At 39.9% G+C, this 22,177-nt stretch overlaps 2 protein-coding genes and 4 long non-coding RNA genes across 8 annotated transcripts; all 6 read left to right on the forward strand.

Annotated features, from left to right (window-relative positions):
* The first annotated feature begins 15,236 nt into the window (after positions 1-15,236).
* Positions 15,237-16,350, forward strand: LOC108032469 (uncharacterized). Its single transcript, XR_007763362.1, has 3 exons — positions 15,237-15,335; positions 15,391-15,921; positions 15,987-16,350. It is a non-coding gene; the product is annotated as an uncharacterized LOC108032469 (long non-coding RNA).
* A 1,025-nt stretch (positions 16,351-17,375) lies between these two features.
* Positions 17,376-18,235, forward strand: LOC108032413 (kunitz-like toxin PcKuz1). Of its 3 annotated transcripts, none has more exons than XM_017106234.3 (3): positions 17,376-17,479; positions 17,537-17,870; positions 17,931-18,235. In XM_017106234.3, exons 2-3 carry the CDS (start codon positions 17,801-17,803, stop codon positions 18,098-18,100), a joined length of 240 nt encoding a protein of 79 aa, XP_016961723.1. In that variant the 5' UTR covers positions 17,376-17,479; positions 17,537-17,800; the 3' UTR covers positions 18,101-18,235. The 3 variants fall into 3 exon arrangements, with proteins under 3 accessions (XP_016961723.1, XP_050740964.1, XP_050740963.1); XM_050885007.1 differs by having other exon boundaries at positions 17,542-17,870; XM_050885006.1 differs by lacking the exon at positions 17,931-18,235 and having other exon boundaries at positions 17,537-17,826.
* Positions 18,236-18,519: 284 nt separating this feature from the next.
* LOC127010704 (uncharacterized) lies at positions 18,520-18,926 on the forward strand. The gene is made up of 2 exons (XR_007763469.1): positions 18,520-18,649; positions 18,718-18,926. It is a non-coding gene; the product is annotated as an uncharacterized LOC127010704 (long non-coding RNA).
* Positions 18,927-19,082: 156 nt separating this feature from the next.
* LOC108032415 (uncharacterized) lies at positions 19,083-19,625 on the forward strand. The gene is made up of 2 exons (XR_001768614.2): positions 19,083-19,354; positions 19,418-19,625. It is a non-coding gene; the product is annotated as an uncharacterized LOC108032415 (long non-coding RNA).
* Positions 19,626-20,146: 521 nt separating this feature from the next.
* LOC108032494 (uncharacterized) lies at positions 20,147-20,553 on the forward strand. The gene is made up of 2 exons (XR_001768620.3): positions 20,147-20,272; positions 20,346-20,553. It is a non-coding gene; the product is annotated as an uncharacterized LOC108032494 (long non-coding RNA).
* A 759-nt stretch (positions 20,554-21,312) lies between these two features.
* On the forward strand, positions 21,313-21,937 carry LOC108032499 (trypsin inhibitor-like). Its single transcript, XM_017106317.2, has 2 exons — positions 21,313-21,397; positions 21,452-21,937. The coding sequence occupies exons 1-2, from the start codon at positions 21,316-21,318 to the stop codon at positions 21,631-21,633; spliced, it is 264 nt and encodes an 87-aa protein (XP_016961806.1). The 5' UTR covers positions 21,313-21,315; the 3' UTR covers positions 21,634-21,937.
* Positions 21,938-22,177: the final 240 nt, after the last annotated feature.

The raw sequence follows: 22,177 nt of genomic DNA on the forward strand, positions 1-22,177 counted from the left end.
AAACTTTAATGAACTTTTCACACTCACTCGCACACACGCACGCACGCAAATTAAGATGGGGCAGGCGGGTCTGACATCGAGAACCCTTCTATGTAGTTCACCTACATATGCCGCTGGGGTACCTGTGATCCCTATATCCCACTACGGTCTCCCCAAAGTTTTACTAAAGCCTAAACTTTTTGATTTGCAGATTTGGCACGTTCCACATCTGCATAAAGTTTACATAAACCTGACAATAAAATAGATTAGTTTGTTTGGATGTTTTTCAAAGATATTTAGATTGCAATCTTATTTTTGCTATGGCAGTAGTTTAGTTTTTTAATTGGTTTTATTCCTAAAAGGATTGTAATGCTTTTATCATGTATAAAAAATAATACAGACTCTAAGATATTCTAAAATAAAATTAAAATAAAGTTTTGACTATTATATATCATTTTAAATTAATAATTCATACTTTACTTACTAATGTATATAAGTGTTATAATAGGTTTTATGTTCATTCTATTCCCTTATTCACTGAACCACCTCGTACGTTTCAAAAAGTGTGAACCCCAAACTATTGGTTTTTGGGTCTGCCTCGGTAACCAAATGCATTGTGTAAAGTCTGTCAGGGGAAGTGGGTGCAGCGGAAACGGAAACATGTGGCAACCAACTTCGGCTGAAGATGGCAGCAGCAACAACCAGCTTGACTTGTCAAATCGTGCGCGTAAAAGTTTTAGCCCCGAAAAGTTTTGTGCAGCTACCTGAATGGTCCCTTTTTTGCAGATTACATGGACTCTTCCAGCCGTTGATACTTACTTTGGGAATAGTTAAGGATACTAAAAGTCCCTGTAAAAGGTTGAAGTACTAATAATTTTATTATTTTAAAATAAAGGAGTTCTTCTTTATTCAATAAAATCAATAGAAAAACGTGGAAAAGATTAAGGTTCTTAAGGTTTTTTTTTAAATTTTCAAATGCAAAGGCACTTCTTTATACAGTTGAATACTTTAAATTGTAAAATAATTGTATATATTATAAAGATTTTCTATTTTAAAATTTTAAATATTTTTAAAGGCAGAATAAAGATTTTCAAGACTTGATTTAGCTCTTCGGCTTGTAAAAGTCTGTTCCCCATTTATGGTTTTATTATGGGCCTAGTCTAATATCCCCCCCATACCCTGCAAAAATGAGCTGTGCCACCAACAAAGTTGCCTGTCATGAGCTGCATGTTGCACACGTGTCAGTCGGCAACAAGGAGCCCAGGACCACGAAACGGAGCTGCATCCGGGGGCTTTTTACGTGACGCTGGCGGAGCGACTTGTCAAAGGCAGTTCCATCAGTTCCGCTCCAGCTTCACCTCCTCCGCCGCCCCTGCCCCTCCCCGGAGACAAATTGAATTCGCTGGAATTGTTGCAACTCTGTGGCATGCGAAATACAGGCTGACGGACGGACGGCACTGCGGCAGTGGACGATTTGTTTGTGTGTCGTTTTGGTGCAGGCATCGCTTGATTTGCATCTCGCTCCGGACAGCTTTTCCCACTTTCACTCGCCCGGCTCCACCAGCCGTTGAAAATCACGCTAATTGTCGCAGGGCGCGCACTCTGAGAAAAGCAAATGTGTTTCCACAAAATCACTGACTTGTAAAGCAGTCTAAAAAATAAGAAACTGTTTTTAAAAACATTTTTTTTATATATAATAAATGGATGTTAAGTGTTCTTTTTCAGTTCTTAAGAATTAAAATAGTATTTTTAAACCAAATAATCGATAGTTATATAGAATAGTTCTAAGCGAATAATCAGAATATTAATGTAAACTGAATTCTAGGTCAGTTTTTTAAAGCAGAAATCTAGTTCTTGAAAAAATTACTTTTTAAATTCTCAGATTTCAGGAATTTATCGACTTAGGAGAATCTTTTCGCCCCGTGCACTTGGGCGCACTGCAGTTGTTCGTGCAAGGAAAGAACAATCTTTTAGATCGGTCCCCTCCGAATTTGCATTAATTGAAATGCAGAAAGTCAATGAGGCCTGAATGCAGGCGGAGTGCGCCAGCTGGGACTTACCTAATTTGCAATATATTTTTAAATGGGACATTTTGGCTTTAAGCAGTTTTAAGGCCAGCTGCCAAAAACCAGCCGCAGGATGCTTGCTTTGTGATGCAAATCTGACAACTCTTTGTCAGCTGCCCCCGCCACCTCCACCTCCCGCCACCCGAGTCCTGCCAAAGCCGAGGCTTTGGTCCTGTTTGGTGACAAGCCACAAACACAAACAAAAGTCAATGCTCGCAGCTATTAGGAGAACAACAACACTACCAGAATCAACACGGCCCCTCGTCACTTTCGCCCCTTTCTGCTTTCTCCTCCCCCCGAGAGGAGTGCAGTCCTGCCAAATGAAGGATGAACACAATGACAGTGTCTGCTGTCCGCTGTCCGATGTCCTCTGTCCGCCAGATGTCCTCCCACCCACAAACGAAAAACACCTTGCATAATTTATAAGCATTTCCATTTGCTGCAAGCAGTGGATTAGAGAAGGAAAAGCGGAAAAACTGAGCTGTCCTGCGACATTTGCATTTCCACGCAGTTTCAACGCGCTCATGAGCAGCAAATGACATTGCGCAAAAAAAGGAAAGCTGGCATCGAGGAAGAGAAAAGGACTTCATTTCCATCTGGCCTGCGGTCGAGCGACTCTTAATGAGCGCATTTTAAGCTGGTTAGTCGAGGTCTTTAGCCGGGTTAATTTAAGGCATTAGGAAAATTAATTCACGCAACAGATGGGGGAATATTTTCATTTGTTAATCACAAAAGGGATAAGCAAGACAGTTAAATTATTTAATCAAAATAAATGACTAGGAAAGAGACAAAAAATAAAATCAAATATATATTAATTTAATTTTTGCCAAAATAAAAATATAAATGGAACAGACACTTGAACACTTTCAAGGGCGAACTGGCCTTTGCTTCTAATATAAGACAGTTAATTAATTTTTTATTTAGAAGAGTCATCGCCTGATTGCTCTGCACAATAAAGAAATATAAATAGGCACTTGAAAACTTTCACCTTTCTCCGGCTCTCAAAACAACAATCGCACAATAAGCCGCCTGAGCACTCTCGGCCTTCCTTAACGACAGGCAGAACTTTCTTCTCTAGGACTCTCGAGATATCCTGTCCTCATGTGTTACTTTGACCCGGGCAAACATTTCAATTAGCTGGGCTTCGTCGAGGCAACAAATTTTAAATTGTTTTGTCAGCCGGATCCAAACTTGATAAATGCCAAAGTGTCGAAAGTGTTTTGCCATCGCATTGGCCTGACGTTGAAGGCATTTAAAACACGATTTTCACATTTACTTTCCAATTTTACACTGTTATTGCCTTTGCTGCTCTCTACCAGTTGAGTTGGCCCCTGCAGCCCCTGCCTTCCCCCTTGGTTTTCCGACCTACTTGTCTGACAATGGCGACATATTGGGGAAAAGTGTCTAGGCAAGCCCAGAATTGAATCACACTCTACGGGGCCTCAGATTCGATTAAGTTAAATCGAATTTTTTGGTTTTGGTTTTCGGTGGTTTCCAGTGAGGACCGAATAAAAAAAGGAAAAGAGTGGGAGTGTCTGGCATCCTTGCCTCCGGCCAAGTTTCACTCTTATTCTTTCCGAGCATAAACAAGATTTATATCGGCAATAAAATATTTCACGCTCCAGCGAACCCCAACTACGAGCACACCTCCATAAGTGGGCGTGGCAGTACCTGGCAGCCAGAACTTCCAGGACTCGCAGGACTGCAAAGCCAACTCCCCCGAACTTGTCTCGTGTTTGAGGAATGTTCTGGGAGATGTGGCTTTATCAAAGGAGTGCAGATAATTTGTCATGCCAATACGAATTCCTGTGGCAGACACTTAAGAGCCCCGGATAAGCCCAAGGAACGGCTAATGGGGCGATTATTAGTGTTACCTGGGGCGTGGCTAATTGAAGGACTTGGTCCTGCAGTTAAATGCAGGAGAGGTGTCAGGAGCAATGACAATAATTATGAGATAAGAATTTGTAAATTTAACTTTTGAAATTTAAAAGTGGTTATTAATAAGACACTAAAATCTTTAATTATCCTTTGAATTTTTTTTAAAAATATTAAATAACAATTCAATTTTTTAATAATATTAATTTACGGTGTATTAGTTTTATTAAACCTGATTTCTTCTGTTGGATTTTGAGACCTTAGCAAGTCCTTATTTGCTGTAATACAATATTGATTTAAGCATACTTCCGAGAGACGACAACTCCATAATCCCTTATGTACAAAAGCTACTTTAAAGCTCTGGCAGGACTCCAGGCCCAGAGCCAGGGTAGAGTTACCATCACTCATGGCACGGCACCTCCTCCTCCTGAGCTTGCACGCCTTGTTAGAGCTTTTGTTATTGTTATCAGGCAAATAGGCTGACTTATAGCCCGCCTCCTGCTCCTTTTGTGTCGTGTTGTCCTGTCTGTTGCATGTACAAACAATTTAATGCCCGGGATAACAAGTCACCGGCACACGAGCGCACTTCGGCACGCAGCCGGTCACATAACTGGGGACACCTGGTGGCCAGGAGCAGCAGGAAACAGGACATGGCCGGGCAGGATAAGCCCACGTGCAATTCACTGCCTGCAGCTCCGCGTGTGTAAATCCGCTTTGGCCCCTCGAAATGCCAGCTCCAATGCAATTTCTGTCGTTCCTAATGGTTTTATAAATTGTCCAACTACTTGAGACACTCTTAGAAAAATTCGCATCTTAACAGGCTATTGGGAAATTGTGATCAAGGTGATGATATCATATGGCAGTCGAGATGGCTTGTAAGGCTGGTGGGGTAAATTGAAAAAAGTTTATTTACTTTTTCTCTCATTGCTTCTTACCTATTTCTCTAAGTGTTATTGGCTGTGTGTGGCTCAGCACCTGCAGCAACGAGGGAGCTCTCCACATTGTTATCATTATGGCGACGCTTGTTGGTTATTTGCTCGACTTTGCCACCGCGACTGCTCCTTTTCCTGTTCCTCCTCCGGCCTGCCTGCCAACCTGCCTGGGCATTAGTCAGGCATTAAGTTTGTTTTCTCTTTTAATGACCGAACCGAACAAAACGGAACCGACTGCTCTGGCCTCCACTGGCCTGGACCGCACTGCATCCAGAGTCTGGAGCCGTTGCCCTAATGGCAATTAGTGAATCATTTGTGCCACAGGTAACTGGGTTTACCCTGATTAGACTCTGTTAATTGCTGACATCACGGAGTGTTTGTGGCCACCAGGAGCGACGGAGAGTGCATCGGGGATTATCTGACCGGCATTTAATGTGCCGGAATTGCCAAATTGATTGTCAGTCCGGCGGCACTTTCGGTAAGTTTTACCTTATTGCAGGTGCGAGTGTTCCAATAACCAATCAAGTGGTTTTTAAGGTAAAATGGTGACCACTTAATTGTTGGGTGCAGGATAAAACAAATCGTTTGCTGGGGGTTTTCAACGGAGTAAATTAAATCTTTTTCTAATTATTATATCCTACGAAAGTCATGATCCTAACAATCCTAAATAATGCAAGCAAGGTAGTAAACTCCTTAACTTTAGCATACATATTATTAATAAAACATCCTATGAAGAACAGGCATTTGAATAAAGACTGAAACCATTAATCATTATTTTCCTAGGTGAAGAGAAGTTAAGATTATATACGATTTTCCAATTTTATACACATACAAAAGTTAGAAACTTATTAAACAAGAATTTTGTCATCGGAACGAGTCAAAGCCTTAAACATTCAACATAAAGTATGTCATTTTTTGGTTAGTGTAAACAGGAAACAAAAATTGGAGTTGGTCCAACTCCGGCTGTTCTCGGCATCTCTTTAAAATTCATTTCCCTTTCTGTAAGGCGCATGCTCACCTCGGAGAATCGCTCATCTCTGAGAAGCTGCAGTCGGAAAAGCTTCCCTGCTCCAGGCAGAGCCAAGTGAACTTGGGCAAGGCAAACATGTGGGTCCCTCGGAAAAGAGCCTGCACCAACACCCAGAATGTTAAACCGAGCCGGCTTTTAAACTATGCGGAGTTATTAAATGCTATGCGAAAAGTTTAATTGAAAACGCTGCCGCGAACCCGCGGGAATTTTCCGGGAAAACAGCACTCTGGCCTTTGAAAGTAAATTGAATGTCCTTAAATGCGCGCAATTGAAGGCAATTTAGCGATTTTGGACTGTGGCCGAATTTGCATAAATGTATTTAACATTTAAATGGTTTTCATGCTTCGCCAGTTTGGTCCGCCATGAAGTAGCTATTACATATTTGACCTGCCGACCACTATTCTCAAGTAACTGGTATGCTTTTGACAACTAAATGATATGAATAGAACCCCGAAGCCTTGGCCCTTTACTAATTACATATGGTTCATTGCGTCTAAAATCTGGCGGTTAACACAAGCCCTTGGCGCTCACATTACGTATACGCAGGGGTGGCAAGATGTTAATGCCATAGCCAGATATTGTAGAGGCAAACTATATGCGCACATTTCACTACATTACCTGAGCCTGTGCCTGGGCCTGGGCCTGTGCCCACCTGCCGCCCTTCCAGGAACTCGCAATCCAATCTCACTGCCTCTGCTGTTGACAACTTCGGTGACAGTTTGCCGAGTCGTTCGGCTCCCCAGCATTTCTTTTCCTCAGAAGCGACTTTTGCGTTCTGTGTGTTATTCTCCGCTTCTTTTTTCTGCCACTCGAATGCCCCGCGGCATTGCGCACATTTCCATCTTAAGTATTTTTATAGCTAATGGCCCTTTTAGCTTAATATCAACACACAAGTGACGCCGCCCCGAGCATTTGCAGGCGAAAGAAGCATCCACACACACACGCGGGGCGGAAGGGCCGGAATATTTTTAAATTTTTATGTGTTTTCATAAAGATTTTTATGCCTGTCTCAGGCCGGGCCGGTGACTCTTTCCCCCTTTTCCGAGGGGAAGGCAGTTTCCTGTGCCAACGCCACCTGTTATCAATTGATTTTTGTGTGCCTGCCAATTGCCAGAGCTGCGTGACGCAGAGCAGAATTGAAACAACAAAATAATTCGAATGGAGAGTGCCCGGCCCGGAGATACAACTTTAAGGACATAACGCTCCTCTTGCCTTTTGTATAGTATACTTTTTTCCCCCATTTTTTTCGAGGGACTGCAAACTCAATTTCCCATTTCCCGGCCGGCCCACCTCAAAGTTCAGGCAGTGCAAGAACAACAGACCGAACAAGTTGCACAGTTGTTGATTGACATGCCAGTGGTGCCGAGTGAGACTCGCAGGGCCACAGTGCGACCCACTGGCCTGCGTACCACACTGCGTATACATTATCTATGCCCTGGCATGCAGCATAAGCGCACAAAGCCCTGGGTCTCTGTGCGTTTGGCTGTGTGAGCCGAAAATGGTTATTGTTATGTCGAGTCCCCCCACACACCCACAGTCTGTTTCCCCAGCTGCTGGTTGGCTGGGAAAACCCCTGGATGTGGGGAAAAAAAGGAGGTCGAACCTTTGACAACGAACCAGAACGTACGACCCTGAATTTCGGGTTCGATTTTCACTTGACAGCCTGACCCTTGAGCCGGGCAAATTATTTGGCATTTTGCTAGCCACCCCTATGACCAATTAAGCCTTAAGTTGAACTAATTTTCCAGCTATTACTCATCCTGCTGCCCCGATATCTAATGTCCTTTTTCGCCATGTCCCCCAAGTTTTTGCGCCAACTGCGGTGCAGTTTTTTCTGCAAACTATTTTGCATATTTTTACAATTTTCATGCTGATAAAATGGCTTTGTTGGCCCTGTGGGCTGTCCTTTTTTCCCCGCTTCTCCACGAACTGATTTAATGACTTAAACGGTTTTAGGTTAAATTATTTAATTGTTTCTGTTGAGCCCCGCTCCTGCCACTGATGTGGCAGTTGTTTTTCCACAGTTAATTGATTTAAATTATTTAGCGGTTGGCGGTTTTTTTCTCTGTGCAAGCGAAGCACTTAACTATTTGCAATTCGAAACGGAAACGTAGGGTTCAAATAAATAAAGCTACGGCAATTGGAAATATCCGCAGAAGCAAAAAATTGAAGTAGCTTAATTGACAATTTAAAATGCCATATTGCCTTAAAAAATATGGCATGAAAGTTATAGTAATATGCAGTCGAAGCCTTACTGTTTTGGTCATTTTATGACCTTAAATATGTATTTGAACTTCAATTACTCTAATAAACAGATGACACATAAAATAAGTTGAAAGTCAATCAATTAGGCATTCTGAGAGGAAAAAGTTTGCCAATGTGTGATTGTCAAACTGTCAAAGTTCTAATGGGGCGTGTAAACGTGTCAGTTACCCAGAACCCAGAACCATCCCATAAATATTTGCCCATAATTATGGGAGGCGAGTGGCGGGGAACAGATGCATTAAGGCTGCTTAGTCCGGGCCGTGACCCTACATCCCTAAATATGCTTTAAATTTCATTTTTATTATCATAAATGCTTTTTTGTGTCCCTTTCAGGCTTGCGATCTGCTGGGGGAGCTGCGATTGGGGTTTTGGGGGCTTGGGGGTGAAGTTATCACAGATGCGCAGCCATTTGCAGGGGCGACAAACTTTTACACACACAGGGACAGGAAAGCAGACTCGAACACACACATCCTGCGCATGAGATTCGGGTTTTATGGCCTTTTGCTGTTAGCCGCGGCATGTGGCCGCTGCCTGTTTGTCTGTTTGCCGTCTCTTGTTGGTTAATTTACATTTTCTTGGTAATTAAAATGTGTCTTTACAGCGCCCCCGCCCCATTCGGAGCCACCAATCGAGCGGGGCTGGGGTGAAAAACTCATTTACATAATTATGTGTGGCAATTTCCAAGATTTTTCTGCCACAACCATTCAAGTTGGCGCAATAATTGCGTGTGCGAGAATGTGGCATACATAAATTTATCAGTATTGCCTTATTTCGCACACTGTAAATGTTGATTTTGTTGCTCCTTTTGTTTCTAATTGTTGGAAAACGGCATTAGCATATTATTAGATAATTTTCTTTCGCTTCTAATTAGGCGGGGACCTGGTTTTCTCCATTATAATTACGTTTTATTATACAAATTATTCAACCTCTTTTCGGTACACTACTTAAATTCTGCCCTTAATATTCATTAACTTAAATCCAGCTTCGCATTAATTTAAGTTAGCATAGATTGTCATCAGAAGTGTTATTTATGAAATTTCCCTTTCGTTTCACGCTTTGGCCATGGCTGTCAATTGTTTGGCTTTAATTTATGCGATTCACAGCCAAGAGATTTTTCAATAAATTATGCATCGCATAAAATTATTATTTATGATTGGTGGAAATGCAATTAATATGATAATGGGTCATATAATTAAAAGGAGTTCACTTCAACCAAACTAGTTTGGCATTAGTATCTCCCGCTTTAAGAGTTCAATCGAAATGGTTTGTAATTGGATTTCTGTAAAACAACTATACATAAAAACTAATTACACGTTCAGCTAATTAAAAAGGTTTCGTTGCAATCAAATAATGATGGTAAAGTAATTCGATTCAATAAATACATTTTCCCCGAAAACACAGAAATTGAATGCCTGTGTGATTTTCACTCGCTGCGTGTGCGAAGTCAATGGGCAGCGGGAACCTACATAAGTCAACACTAATGCCGGGGCAAATAATGAAAAGAAATGGCCAGCGAGTGCTAACTGGTCGCAAAAACAAGACAAAGGACCAACCTACACTCCAGCCGGCCGGAAGTGAGCTCCTTTTGGGCCCCCGCCCGGCAGTCGAGTGGCATTAGAGGCGCTTAGCAGCCACGTTCCGAGTAATCCGCGTGCCAGCCTGGAGACCGGAATCTATTTGGGAAAACCCAAGGAAACGGAGGAAATTCCCAGCTCTAATTATTGACAGCAACAGGAGGTGGCCATGGCGGGGTGGCCGGGCTGCTCGGAGGAACAATTAGGAAGGCCCTGTCAAGATTGTAAAGTTCTGGCCACAGTGAAGCCCACTTGGAATGGCCAAGAGCGGGCTATTTCTATTACGTTTCCCTCCGTCAACTAGCACCCTGCATCCTGTGTTTCCATTTGTTTATCCTCTATCAATTCTCTGAAAAATGTTCCTAATTAAACGGTTGGAAATGTCGTTTGTTTGCAGCAACTTTCAATGCCGACGCCTCCCAGCTGAGCAATTTTTAATTTGTTGCAAATCATTTCTTATGTAAATAACCAGAATCCTTGGGGACACCAGAAAATCCTTGGAGGGCAATTAGAAATTGTTTGGCTGTCTTCTGTCATTCGTTTCTTTTGCCGCATCGCAAAAAGTTTTGGCACCAGGAAGCAGTCCCTGGGAAAAAATTAATGTTGGGCAATAATTTCAAAGTTGAGGCCGTCTCATGAATTCCATTTGGCTTTAATGATCACATCTCGGGTTTAGCAGTTAGACAGAAATGTATCTGTTAAATATGAAACACAACAAAGACCTTAAAGAAGTTCTTTATCTTCACCTTAAACTGGCAAGAGTCAAGGGTTCTGAGGGGCACATTTAAATTGTTGGTAAGTTATTATTCAAAAGAGTATAAGGCAGCCAATTAAATAGGAACTGCCTCGGGCAGCAATGAAAAAGTTGAGAAAATGGTCAAATTGTTTAGAGTTAGAGAAACGGAAATCTAATTATGAACAAAGGAGGGCAAATGGACAGCCAATTTGTGCACACATTCTCTTGGCCTAATTCAACCTGAAAGCGCCCCGAGTCCGGCTTGGATATTCCTCTGCTGGCTCTTTGTCTTCTGCCCTTCGTCGGGCTAATGCAAAATGAAATATTTTTATTTTTTATTGAAAGCCCGCGCACATCAAACGCAAAGGAACGACAGAATGAGATTGAGTCGAGCAGTTCAGCTCGCAGAGGGAAATTCGTTTGTCGATAAAGCTTGGTGATGGAAAATGAATGGTGAGGCGGCATAATTCGCATCCAAGCGAAACTAATTTCGAATTCAGCACACACGGCCAAACGCGTCTGAGATATTTATGGGCGGCACCCGGCTTTAAGATACCTCTTCTAAATAATGTATATCCATCATGACATTGAACGATTTCGTCGTTGCAGACGTCAAAGATGATTCCTCGATATACCAGGAAAATGTTTATTTATTAATGGTCTTATTTCTTTAAAACAAAAATGAGTCGAAAAATGAGTGAATATATTTCCTATAGTATAGATTCAGCCACAACAACTCACACAACTTCAAGCTTTCTTATTCCTGTTTTTAGAGTCTTAGCCTGACATACCTTCGAAGTAAAGTTCGGAAAAGCTGTTGCTCTCTCCTAGCAAAACCTCAACACCCGAGTCGATTCTCGACCTGGCTAAACAGTGCGTGTCCTTAAAGTCCCTCCAACAAACTACAGACTTTAGCCAGACTTCTCGGGTGTTAGCTGCCGTTGAGGTATGAAATATGCACGGACCACAAGTGCAGCTTCTCTGGGCCGCCAGGTCGAAGTTCCTCGGGAGAGTTTCGGTGTTGATCCTTCGCTTAGGCTGCTTATTAAATGTCCTCGGCAGGACCAAAGTGGGCGGGCACACACCTTGGCCACGCCCCGTTGTACGGCCTTTACGTGGCCCGGGCATTGAGCAGGCTTTTATTGGACAATAAGGCCGGGGGGAAAACATACGGAAAGGAAAGGATTCCCTCAACGAAAGCAGCTTTATAAGGAGTTGATTTTGTCTGTTTTTGGCCCTTCGGAATTCCTATTTGTTTCACAGCCCCAAAAAAGAAAGTGAAAGCAGAGAGAGGGTTAAAAATGGCAGAATAAAACCAATTGAAAAATTTATTTGCTTTCATAAATGAAATTGAAAATGATTTTTGCGGACTGAGAGGGGTTCAGTTTTTCGTTTTCGTTTTCGCCTTCTCTCCCGCTTCACAATTTTCCTCGAAATTTTGCACTGCGGCCATCTAATTGGCAGCGAACAGCAACGATATATAAAATATTTATAGTCGAAGTCCCGGGTGTTGGTTGTGGTTAATGGAAGCTGAATGGCAATGCCAATATCCACGCTTCTCGTATTTTCATTACCACTTAGCCGTCTCGCAAATACATTCCGATATATATTTGGCATGCTCGTATGTCGGTTATTATTTTTGATTAAATAATGTTGTTTGGGCTCCCGTTAAAACTTGAATGAAAATGGCATTGCTTAGTAATATTAGTAATATCCTATTGTCCGATTCTGCTTGCTGTACAAAAATTGAGTGTGTAAGTCAATATTATGATATGTCAAACATCATACATTAAGTGATTACTCATATATTTCTTTAACTTTGTGCATATTTTTAAAAGAAGCTGTCAGCTAATGTGATAAATTGTATATATTTCACTCGTTTGCATTTCCTTTAGCTTTCCTACGAATTCCGTATAACTTTTATCCCGAATAATTTCCAAGAAGCGGTAATGATATTATATAACAATGGAAGCACCTGCGAAACTCACTTTCCTCCCCCAGACAGTTCACTTCGGCCTGCTACCGACTGCCGCCTCGATTCTTATCCCATTTCCATTGTCAACTTGGGGGAAATTTTCCCTTTCGCTGGCTTTGACTTTAAAAACCGCAGTCAATGGCCTTCGCCCCCCGGCTGACAGCCTTCAACATCAATTCTCGAAACGAAACATAAAACTTTTTCCTATGAATGAGGCTGGTCGGGGAGGAGGGGCAGTGGATGGCCTCAGCCAACAACCGATATCAGTATAATATAACAACATAACTTTCTGAACTTTATGAGAGCCGATTGCTGTTGTCATTTCACTTGGCTGCCGCTAATGCTGCTCCTTGTTGTGGTTGTTGCCGCATTTTGGTCCTGCGGCCAAAGTTGAAGAGGTTTCGAGCGCGGTTTTTGAAGAACTTTTGTCTTTCGATTTTGCCTGGCAAAACCGAAATGTACACAAAGACTTGAAGAGTTTTCCTTTGACTGAAAAGTTGATGTTGATTTGTTGTGGTTGTGCTGTCGCCTCTTGTTTACGTTGTGGCCGGGTTTTGGCCAGCATATCGATTTAGAGTGCCAATATCATATCATATTCTCAGCCCCAGGGCTTACTCGCCTCACGACCTGCACCTGTAATTAATCACATTTGCATGCGGATTGGGTTTCACTCATTATGCACACGCTCACACGCCTGTCACCGCATGGAACAATGGTGCTTTTCCCTGCGAATGTGGATTTTACTCTGACAGTTTTGCTGAAATCCGATGCCGCACAGATGCGTGCCCCACACTTTTGTGGGCGACTGTGCTCCATATGGCTCGTTGCCTGATTTGATTGATCCAACTGGTGACACCTCTCGGGGGGATTAGCCGGGGGCCGAAATCGAAAGGGGCGGGGATCTGGATGCTCGTTTCCGGTTCCTCCCCAGCTGTGTCGCGCATTTGTCTAAAATGGCAAATATAAATATTTGCCTGGCTCATGTTTGCATTCCGATTTGGGGCTTCTAATAAACATTGCGAGTAGAAATTGCGACGATAAATCGAGGTGCTGGGGGCGTGTCACGTCTGTGGGTATTTGCATTGAGACAACAGGACCTTTGTGTCGCCTTGTCTGCTTGTAGATGCCGATCCTGTTGCTGATGTTTGCACTTTGGCCCGAATTGTTTTCAGTTTCCATTAATTACATTGTCACTAGATTTCAATTCAGGGTGGGCAGTCGAGTATGTGCTCTTCTCTGTCTAGTTAATGAACTGAATGGACTTGCGGGGGGAGGGCCACTGATAGGGGTCTTGAGCTTGATAGGCCCACTCGCATCACAAAGGACTCAAAACAATAGTCTTTTGCGGTCAAAGTTTACGCTCAATAACTTCTGTTTAATATTTATATTTACATGGATTATGTTTGTTTAATTAATGAGCTCAGCTGTATGACACGGGAATTGAAAGAGGTCTTTAAGTGCGCTATTGACCTTTTCGAACAGACATTTTGTAATTGTAGACACAAAGGTCCTGGTCAGCCGTGCAATAACAATAAATATTTATTTTTGGAAGACCCAAATTTACAAATCCCCAAAGCTTAACCCTTTGCTGGCACGGCTAATTATTGATTTTCATAACAAGCGCATAAATAACCGATTTTGGCTTTGCTGCAGTCATAAAACGTGAAAAAGCGCTTACAGCCAACCGGGCGTATGCGTAATACCCTCATAAATGCAATCCCACTGCTCCTGGCAGGAAATAAACATGGCACGGCGCTCACTCCTACAAATCCTTCAAAAGCCAACTTAAGCTGACACAAACACACTTGCACATGCACAGGGAGTGGGAGTGGGTTCGGGACATACATTAACGTATCAATGGCTTATTGGAGGAACAGGCAACTCGACTACATATATCCCCATATAAATAACTCCCCTTACTGATGTCTCCCTCGCGGATTTTTTGTTTGGGTGTGAGTACCTGTTCAAATTGAAATCCAGTGCCAGCCCATTGGAGGGCTTGCGAACCTGCCTTTTCGCTGTGACTTCTAAGCTGCGAGTCAGGAGCAGAGAACCTTTGTAAAATATTTATAATATTTATGGATGTTATCTAGTTATAATGATAGCATCTTTACAATATATGAAATTAATATAAATAATATTTTTCAAACCTTTATAAAGCAATAAATTGCTTTAATAGTCTGAATTACACCTATATGAATCATTGCACAGACTGTCGGATACATATTTTCTACTCGATACTCCCTTCATTAGTAAACAACATATTTCCATATTTTTAAACCGCTTAGACATCCCAAATTTAGTATACCTATACTGCAACCCCACAAAATTACATATCAACCCAAACTGGCCACAGTAACCAGATAAAATATAGTAGCGCTTAACGTACAGGGACATACAAATTGCGAGTATGGCCACTGGCTAGCCCATTGAGGCCAACGAAATGGATTTCGGGGACATTAAAAATCTGTTTTGACTGCCAAAATGTAAAAACATAATGGCGAATCAATAAAGTGCCAGCCATGTCGGCCAGTTTATGGGTCAATGTGTCGGTGGATGTGGTCAGGCGCCGAGTGTTAGTGGTTGCCAACTGATTTTTCCTATTTAGGTATACGATACCGTCGGCATTTTAAACAACAAATAATTTGGTATTATACCCACGAAAAAGAGCTTTGGAGATTCCGAGAGAAGTAAGTAATAAACCATGAATAAATATAATACCATATACAATTGGATTAGTTACACTTTACATTATTAGCCGAAGGTTTGGCTTTCGCAAAGTATAATTTTACACTTATCCAGTAGCTTGCAACAATAAAAACACGACGAAATGGGATCCAAGTCAATTATCTGCATCCTACTTTTCGCGGCCTTTTACACTTTGACTATTGCCTACAATAAAGGTAAGAGCCAAAAAACTTTTACTTACTGAACTTTAAAAAATGTATTTACTCTAAGAGAGATGCAATGCTCCCCCCAGTGTTACAGGGAATTGCAAGGCTCATCTCGCCAGGTGGGTCTTCAAGGATAAAAAATGCCAGCGAATTGTTTATAGCGGATGTGGAGCCACTCCAAATATATTTTTATTTAAATATAAATGCAAAAGAGATTGCCTGAGTAAAAAGTCAAAGCACAAACATAAGGACCACAAAAACAAAAAAGACAAACACACAAGCAAACACAATAAAAGTAAACATGAAAACAAAACAACAACACCGAAAACAACCACAACAAAAAAAGCATAAGAGTAAAACTAGTTAAAAATGTAACCTAAATGTTAAAAAAATTGTTATTATTTATACAATAGTAATCAGTTTAGTTACAGTTAAATTCAAATATCGAGCCTATCTGTGAGATAAGGTCTTTTAAGCCACAAATATAGGAACTACTTAGTGACTTGGGAAAAGTGCTACACAATGGACTACAAACTAATAAACATTGCTCTAGACTTCCTCTTCTTTTTTAATTTGTCGATTGCCTATAATAAAAGTGGGAAACTACAAACATTCAGTCCGGCCTTTAATGGAAGAATTATTTTATTTTTTTATTTTTAGGGAAGTGTGATGCCCCTCCGAGCAAACCTGGATACTGCATGGCAGATCTTCCCCGGTGGGTTTTTAAGGACAACAAATGTCAGGAAATCTTATATGGCGGATGTGGAGGCACTCCGAATCTGTTCGATTTTAAATATCAATGCGAAGTAGCTTGCGATGTTCCTAAGTTACCAAATCATCCTTATGGGGAGCACTCGTTTATAAAATGTCGATCAAATAAGAATTGAACATGATTCTATTTCATAAGTCAAACATGATCCCCAAAATTAGGGCTGAATACAAAAAGTATTTGGAAATGAGAACCTAAATCTGAAACAGTTGTAACTATTACACAACAAACATTAAATTTAACATTTAAACATTAGATTTAACGGTTTAATAGAATTATTTGTTCTCGTGTAGTAAGTTGTCAGTTAGTTTCAACTAAAACCACAAGAACCTGATTATTTAGTAGCTCGCAGACAACGGAATAAAACGGTACAAAATGAACTTCAAAATTATTTTGAATGTACTCGCACTGGTGACTATTTCCACTTTTACTCTGGCTTACGACAAGGGTAAAAATCTTATATCTTAAAATTAGCATGGCTTATAAACTCTAACCTTTTTAGAAAAGTGTGACGCTCCCCCTTCTGTCACCGGTTTGTGCAGGGCCGCTTTTAAGCAGGTAACTTTCGAGAACAAAAAATGTACTAACTTTATCTATGGAGGGTGTGGTGCGACTCCAAACTTCTTTGATACAATTGAGGAATGCGAAGCAGCTTGTCTCAAATAAAAAACATTCAAAAAGTGAATAAGTAAAAAACTAAAGAAAAACGCTAGATTTGTGTTTAGCAAGTCTCACTGATATGTATCATATTTTTTAAAACAATTGTTTTTATGTAAAATACACGGATTCCAGAAGCATTATCTAAAGTATTGTATAAAGAATAGGAAAGTGTAGAGGGTACTGGGTTAAGAACAGTAAAAAAGTTTTATTGGAGATTGCAGCTATAGCTTTATGACCATTTCAAAGTGAATTGTACAGAAATGTTGCAAATTTCCTTGCCCCAGTATTGGGGTACAAATAGTTAAAAATTTACTTCCACTGTAAAAGGGGTAAGGTTAAGCATTTAAAAAAAAAATTTTTGTGGTCTTCAGACCCCAATCTCCAATAGCCAATACACATTTTGTTTTTTCACCCAATTTTAATAATGTTAAAACATCATTTCTAACGAGCCGCTAGAACCACAAACAAACCAGGACTTACACGACTCCCCATCATTTTCTTATATTTTGTAAAATATTAAACAAAAAAATCGTTCTCGCTTGCGATAAATTAAAAATTTTTTGGTGATTTGCGTCGCTTACAGAAGCGATGATAATCAGCTTTTTTATCGTGACATTTGTGCAATTCTCCTCCTCACGCCTAAAGGGCATCATGGATCCGAAAATACCTTGGCTTTACCTGGCGATCGCATTGCTGTCTCTTGGATTCTCAAGCGGCCAAAAGGGTAAGAATTATGTGAGTTCACTTCGAATTGAGTTAATATTCTCGCGCTTTCCCCAAGCAAAGTGTGACAAGAGGCCTACGCTGACGGGACCTTGTAAGAATTACAAAGCCAGGTGGTACTACTCCAGCAGCCTCAAGGAGTGCGTCATGTTCCACTGGGGTGGTTGCAACAGAACGGAGAATTTCTTCGACAGGGGAGTCGACTGCGAAACACTGTGCATGGGCTTGGGCGAGGTAAAGAACACAGAGTAAATCGAAAGTGCAACTTCTGCCCTGCCAAACTAATCAAAAGTAATCAAGGCAAAAAAGGAAATAATCTACAATGAAAATTCTTTGTGGGGTGATCTATGTTTTGGTTTTTTTTGTGGCTAGGTTCTGGGCGTACAATGCGCGTAAGATTAAATGTTCGATAATTCCGGAGACTGTTGGATGAATCCGTGTCCATTTCCCAGGGAATTGCGATGATGTGCCCAGTCAAACTGGACCCTGCAAGGCATCGTTCCAAATGTGGCACTTCATCAAGGAGCGGTTGAGGTGCGAGTCCTTCACCTTCGGAGGATGCTTCAGCACGCAAAATATATTCGAACTGGAGGCGGAGTGCCAAGAGCAATGCCTGAGCTAAGGCCAAATTGTCTATAGATAGACATTTAATGGCCTTTGAGGACGACCATCTATTGTGTTCCTAAAAATAAAACTTTCCATCTACTGTTAAGTTTCTGGCACTGAAACAAAATAAATAAACAAAATGAAAAGTAAATTTTCCTGAAAATTCTTGAAAATTGTCTTGGATTTTTTAAGCGGTTTCAAACATCTATAGAGAATAGTGGCACAAAAAATATCTTTGTAGGACTTAGAGGCAATCTATTTTTGTTTAACTATCTATGCTAAAATGATTATGAGTGTTTCCCATAATAAAAAAGTTTGAAAATGTTTTCTTTTTGTATATTTGAAGTTTTTTAATATGCACATTTCGTCATGGATCTAATTACCGACATTCTAACTCTACTACATAACCTTCTAAAAGTGCTATACATTTCACAGCTAATTTTAATTTCTTATTCTTCTGAATTGTAAGATAGTTTTAACTTTAAGCCCTACAACACCGGGAAGTGCACGGCCACCATTCCCGCCGTGACCTTCAAGGACAACAAATGTCTTTACTTTATGTATGGTGGGTGTGACGCGACTCCAAACTTTTTTTATTCAATGGAATTTGCATGCCAAGTCTGACTGTTGTAGCTGTTACCGTTTCCGAGATCTCAGCGCTTATACGGACAGACGGACACCTGATCCTGTTCTAGGAAACGCTTCCTTCTACTTGTTACATACGACGAATCTAGTTTACTCTACGAGTAATGGGTATACAAATTTATATTTATACCCTTAAAGAGGGCATAATGATTTTAATTAAAAATTAAAAATAAATTTGCTAACATTCTTGGACTTTATGAGCCCTGAATTCGAAAATGTTACTTTCCAACGCCCATAGAGGATAGTGGGCCAAAAATACCTTCGCTTTCCTTTCGGTTCATTCAAATCAAAAGCATTCATGAACAAATGGTTGTTCAAATAAGAGATGAACAAAAAAACAAGTTTAAAAATGTTTATTTTTGTATTTAGAATCAAAGTTCAAGGTTCGTTGCGGATCTATTTCTCTATTACTATTACATAACCATCTAAAATTTTTTTTGAATTTCGCACTTTAATTAAATTATCTAATTTTCTAAATTGTAGATTATATAGCTCAAAACACTGCCATTACTCGATTGTTTAGTAGCTCAGTAGTAGAGAATGAACCACAAAATAATTCTGACTGCCCTCGCTCTTGTGACTCATTCCACGTTGACTCTTTCCGAATATGGCCATCGCAAAACAGGTACAAATCTACCTAAGCCGAAACATTTAAGGTATCATTGCATCTTTATTTTAACTTTTGTAGAAAAGTGTGACGCTCCTCCTTCTGTCACCGGGAAGTGCATGGCCTCCATTCCCGCCGTAACCTTCAAGGACCACCGATGTATTAGCTTTACCTATGGGGGGTGTGGCGCGACTCCAAACCTTTTTTATTCATATGAGGAATGCCACGCAGGTTGTATAAATTATTTAGTTCCTCATTAATAAACAATAAATTTGTTTTGTTCAAAGGAGTTAACTAATATTTTCTTATCCATAAAAGAACAAAAAAATACGTTAGGTGATTTTTTTAATTTTTCTTAAACAAATTCTAATGGTTTTTGAGGTATATACTTCATATATAATATTAAAATGAAATTGCAAATTTTCTTGGATTTCATGAGCCCTGACTCCTGAAATTTTGGCAAATTACTTTCCAACACCCATAGAGCATAGTAGGCCAAAAATTCCTTCGCTTTCCTTTCGGTGGAGGTAGACGCACTCCTAATTGATTTTGGTTTACCTATCATTCAAATCAGAAGTATTCATGAACAAATGGTTGTTCAAATAAGACTTGAACATGAAAACAATTTAAAAATTGTTTTTTTGTGTATTTAGAATTGAAGTTCAAGGTTCGTTGTGGACGTATTTCTCTATTACTATAATATTACGTAGCCATCTAAAATTTCTTTTAATTTCGCACTTTAATTAAATTATCTAATTTTCTATATTGTAGGTTATATATAACTTAAAACACGCTACTACTACTAGTCGATTATTCAGTAGCTCGCAGCAACCAGAATCAGACGGTACAAAATGAACCACAAAATAATTTTGACTGCCCTCGCTCTTGTGACTCTTTCCACGTCGACTCTTTCCTATTTTGACAAATACATATCAGGTATAAATTTACCTAAACCTACCTAAGCCTAAACATTTAAGGTATCATTGCATCTTTATTTTAACTTTTGTAGAAAAGTGCCACGCTCCTCCTTCTGTCACCGGGAAGTGCATGGCCTCCATTCCCGCCGTAACCTTCAAGGACCACCGATGTATTAGCTTTACCTATGGGGGGTGTGGCGCAACTCCGAACTTTTTTAATTCCATTCATGAATGCGTAAAAGCTTGTCTCAATCCTGATGTTCCTTATAATAAACAATAAATTTGGTATGTTCAAAACAATTTTTCATATTTTCTTTTTCATAAAAGAATAGAAAAATACTTTAATTAATTTTTGTAGTTTTCTTCAAAAAAACCTAATGCTTTCTGAGGTATATAAATACATTGTATTGTTGTATTGTTAAAATTAATGAATAATTGTTTTTGTTCATTATATTTGTTTTTATTGATTCATAGTAATTTTGTTATTATTTCTTATAAGAATCTGAATGCTTGTCAGAATATAAATATAAAAAAATATTTTCTGTTCGCGTTAAAGTTTAAATAATTGGCCCATTTTCTTTGATTTTATGAGCCGTTATAAACAGCTGTATTACAATTACATTTGGCAAATCGATTTTCATCAACCATATCGAATAATTGGGCAAAAATTCTTTGCTTTCTCCCACGGTTGACGTTGAGGCACTTTGAATTTGTTTCTGTTTAAACATCAATGCGAAATATCTTGCGAAGTTTCCAAAAAACAATTATAAAATGATCAATATTTTACAATAAAATTAGAGATGAACATGAAAATCAAACACGTCATCAAACATAGGAAAAAATAGATTGCAATTATATTGCGTATTTGGAATTGATTTAATGTGCAAATTTCGTCATGGACTAACTTAGGTCCAATATTGTAAGTCTATTACATAATCCTCTAAAATGGTTTAGATTTAACACTTTAATCCAATTACTTTCTCTTCTAAACGCTAAGTTAGGTTTAAATTAAAGCACAACTACACGATTATTTAGTAGCTAACCAGAATAAAAGTGTAGAGCATGGCCTACATAAGTATATTGACTACCCTGGCACTTGCCACCGTTTTCCCATCGGCCGTTTCCTATCGTCTTTTCAACAGAGGCACAAATCCTATATTTTCAAATTAGCATTGCATCTGATTTTTAACCTTTGTAGAAATATGTTATGCTGCTCCTTCTGTCACCGGGATGTGCAAGGGAGATTTTCCTGCAGTGACCTACAAGGGCGGAAAATGTATTGACTTTACCTATGGGGGCAGTGGCGCGACTCCCAACTTTTTTAATTCAATGGAGGATTGCTATGCAACTTGTATGGACATAGTTTTTCCAGAAACTTAAACATAAAAGAACATTAAAATACTATTATAAGTCATTTTATCATTATTTCCCGTACACATTCGAATGCTTTTAAGGATATAAATAGGAATATTTTTATACTTTATAACCGCCGTGACTTTAGAGAAAGATCGACGTGCTTGCCTCACCTATGGTGTTGTGGCGCGGCCTTACAAATTTGTTTCATTCACTTGAGGAGTGCATAAACACTCGTCCGCGTTACTTGTATTATGATAGATAAAAACTTGACTCTCTTAAAAAGGTGGTTCGTTGTACTCCACAAAATAAAACTTTTCAGCTGCCTAAAGTTTCTGCCGCTTTCTATTCTTGCCGACAACATGATTTGTCTGCAAAGTTGAAATAGATTTTTCAACAATTTTCGTGGATTGTTTCGGTTCGTTGAGCCCGAGGCTATGCAAATGAACTGAAGCCGAGTTTTGATTTATGCTGATGGAAATTGAGTTGCCAAAAACAATATTATATAGTTGGCTTTGCCAGTGATAATAGGCTTCAAATCTGGGGCCCGCTAAAATGCATTTGGTGTATT

The sequence above is a fragment of the Drosophila biarmipes genome, chromosome 2L, assembly GCF_025231255.1.
Source record: "Drosophila biarmipes strain raj3 chromosome 2L, RU_DBia_V1.1, whole genome shotgun sequence".
Taxonomy (NCBI): domain Eukaryota; kingdom Metazoa; phylum Arthropoda; class Insecta; order Diptera; family Drosophilidae; genus Drosophila; species Drosophila biarmipes.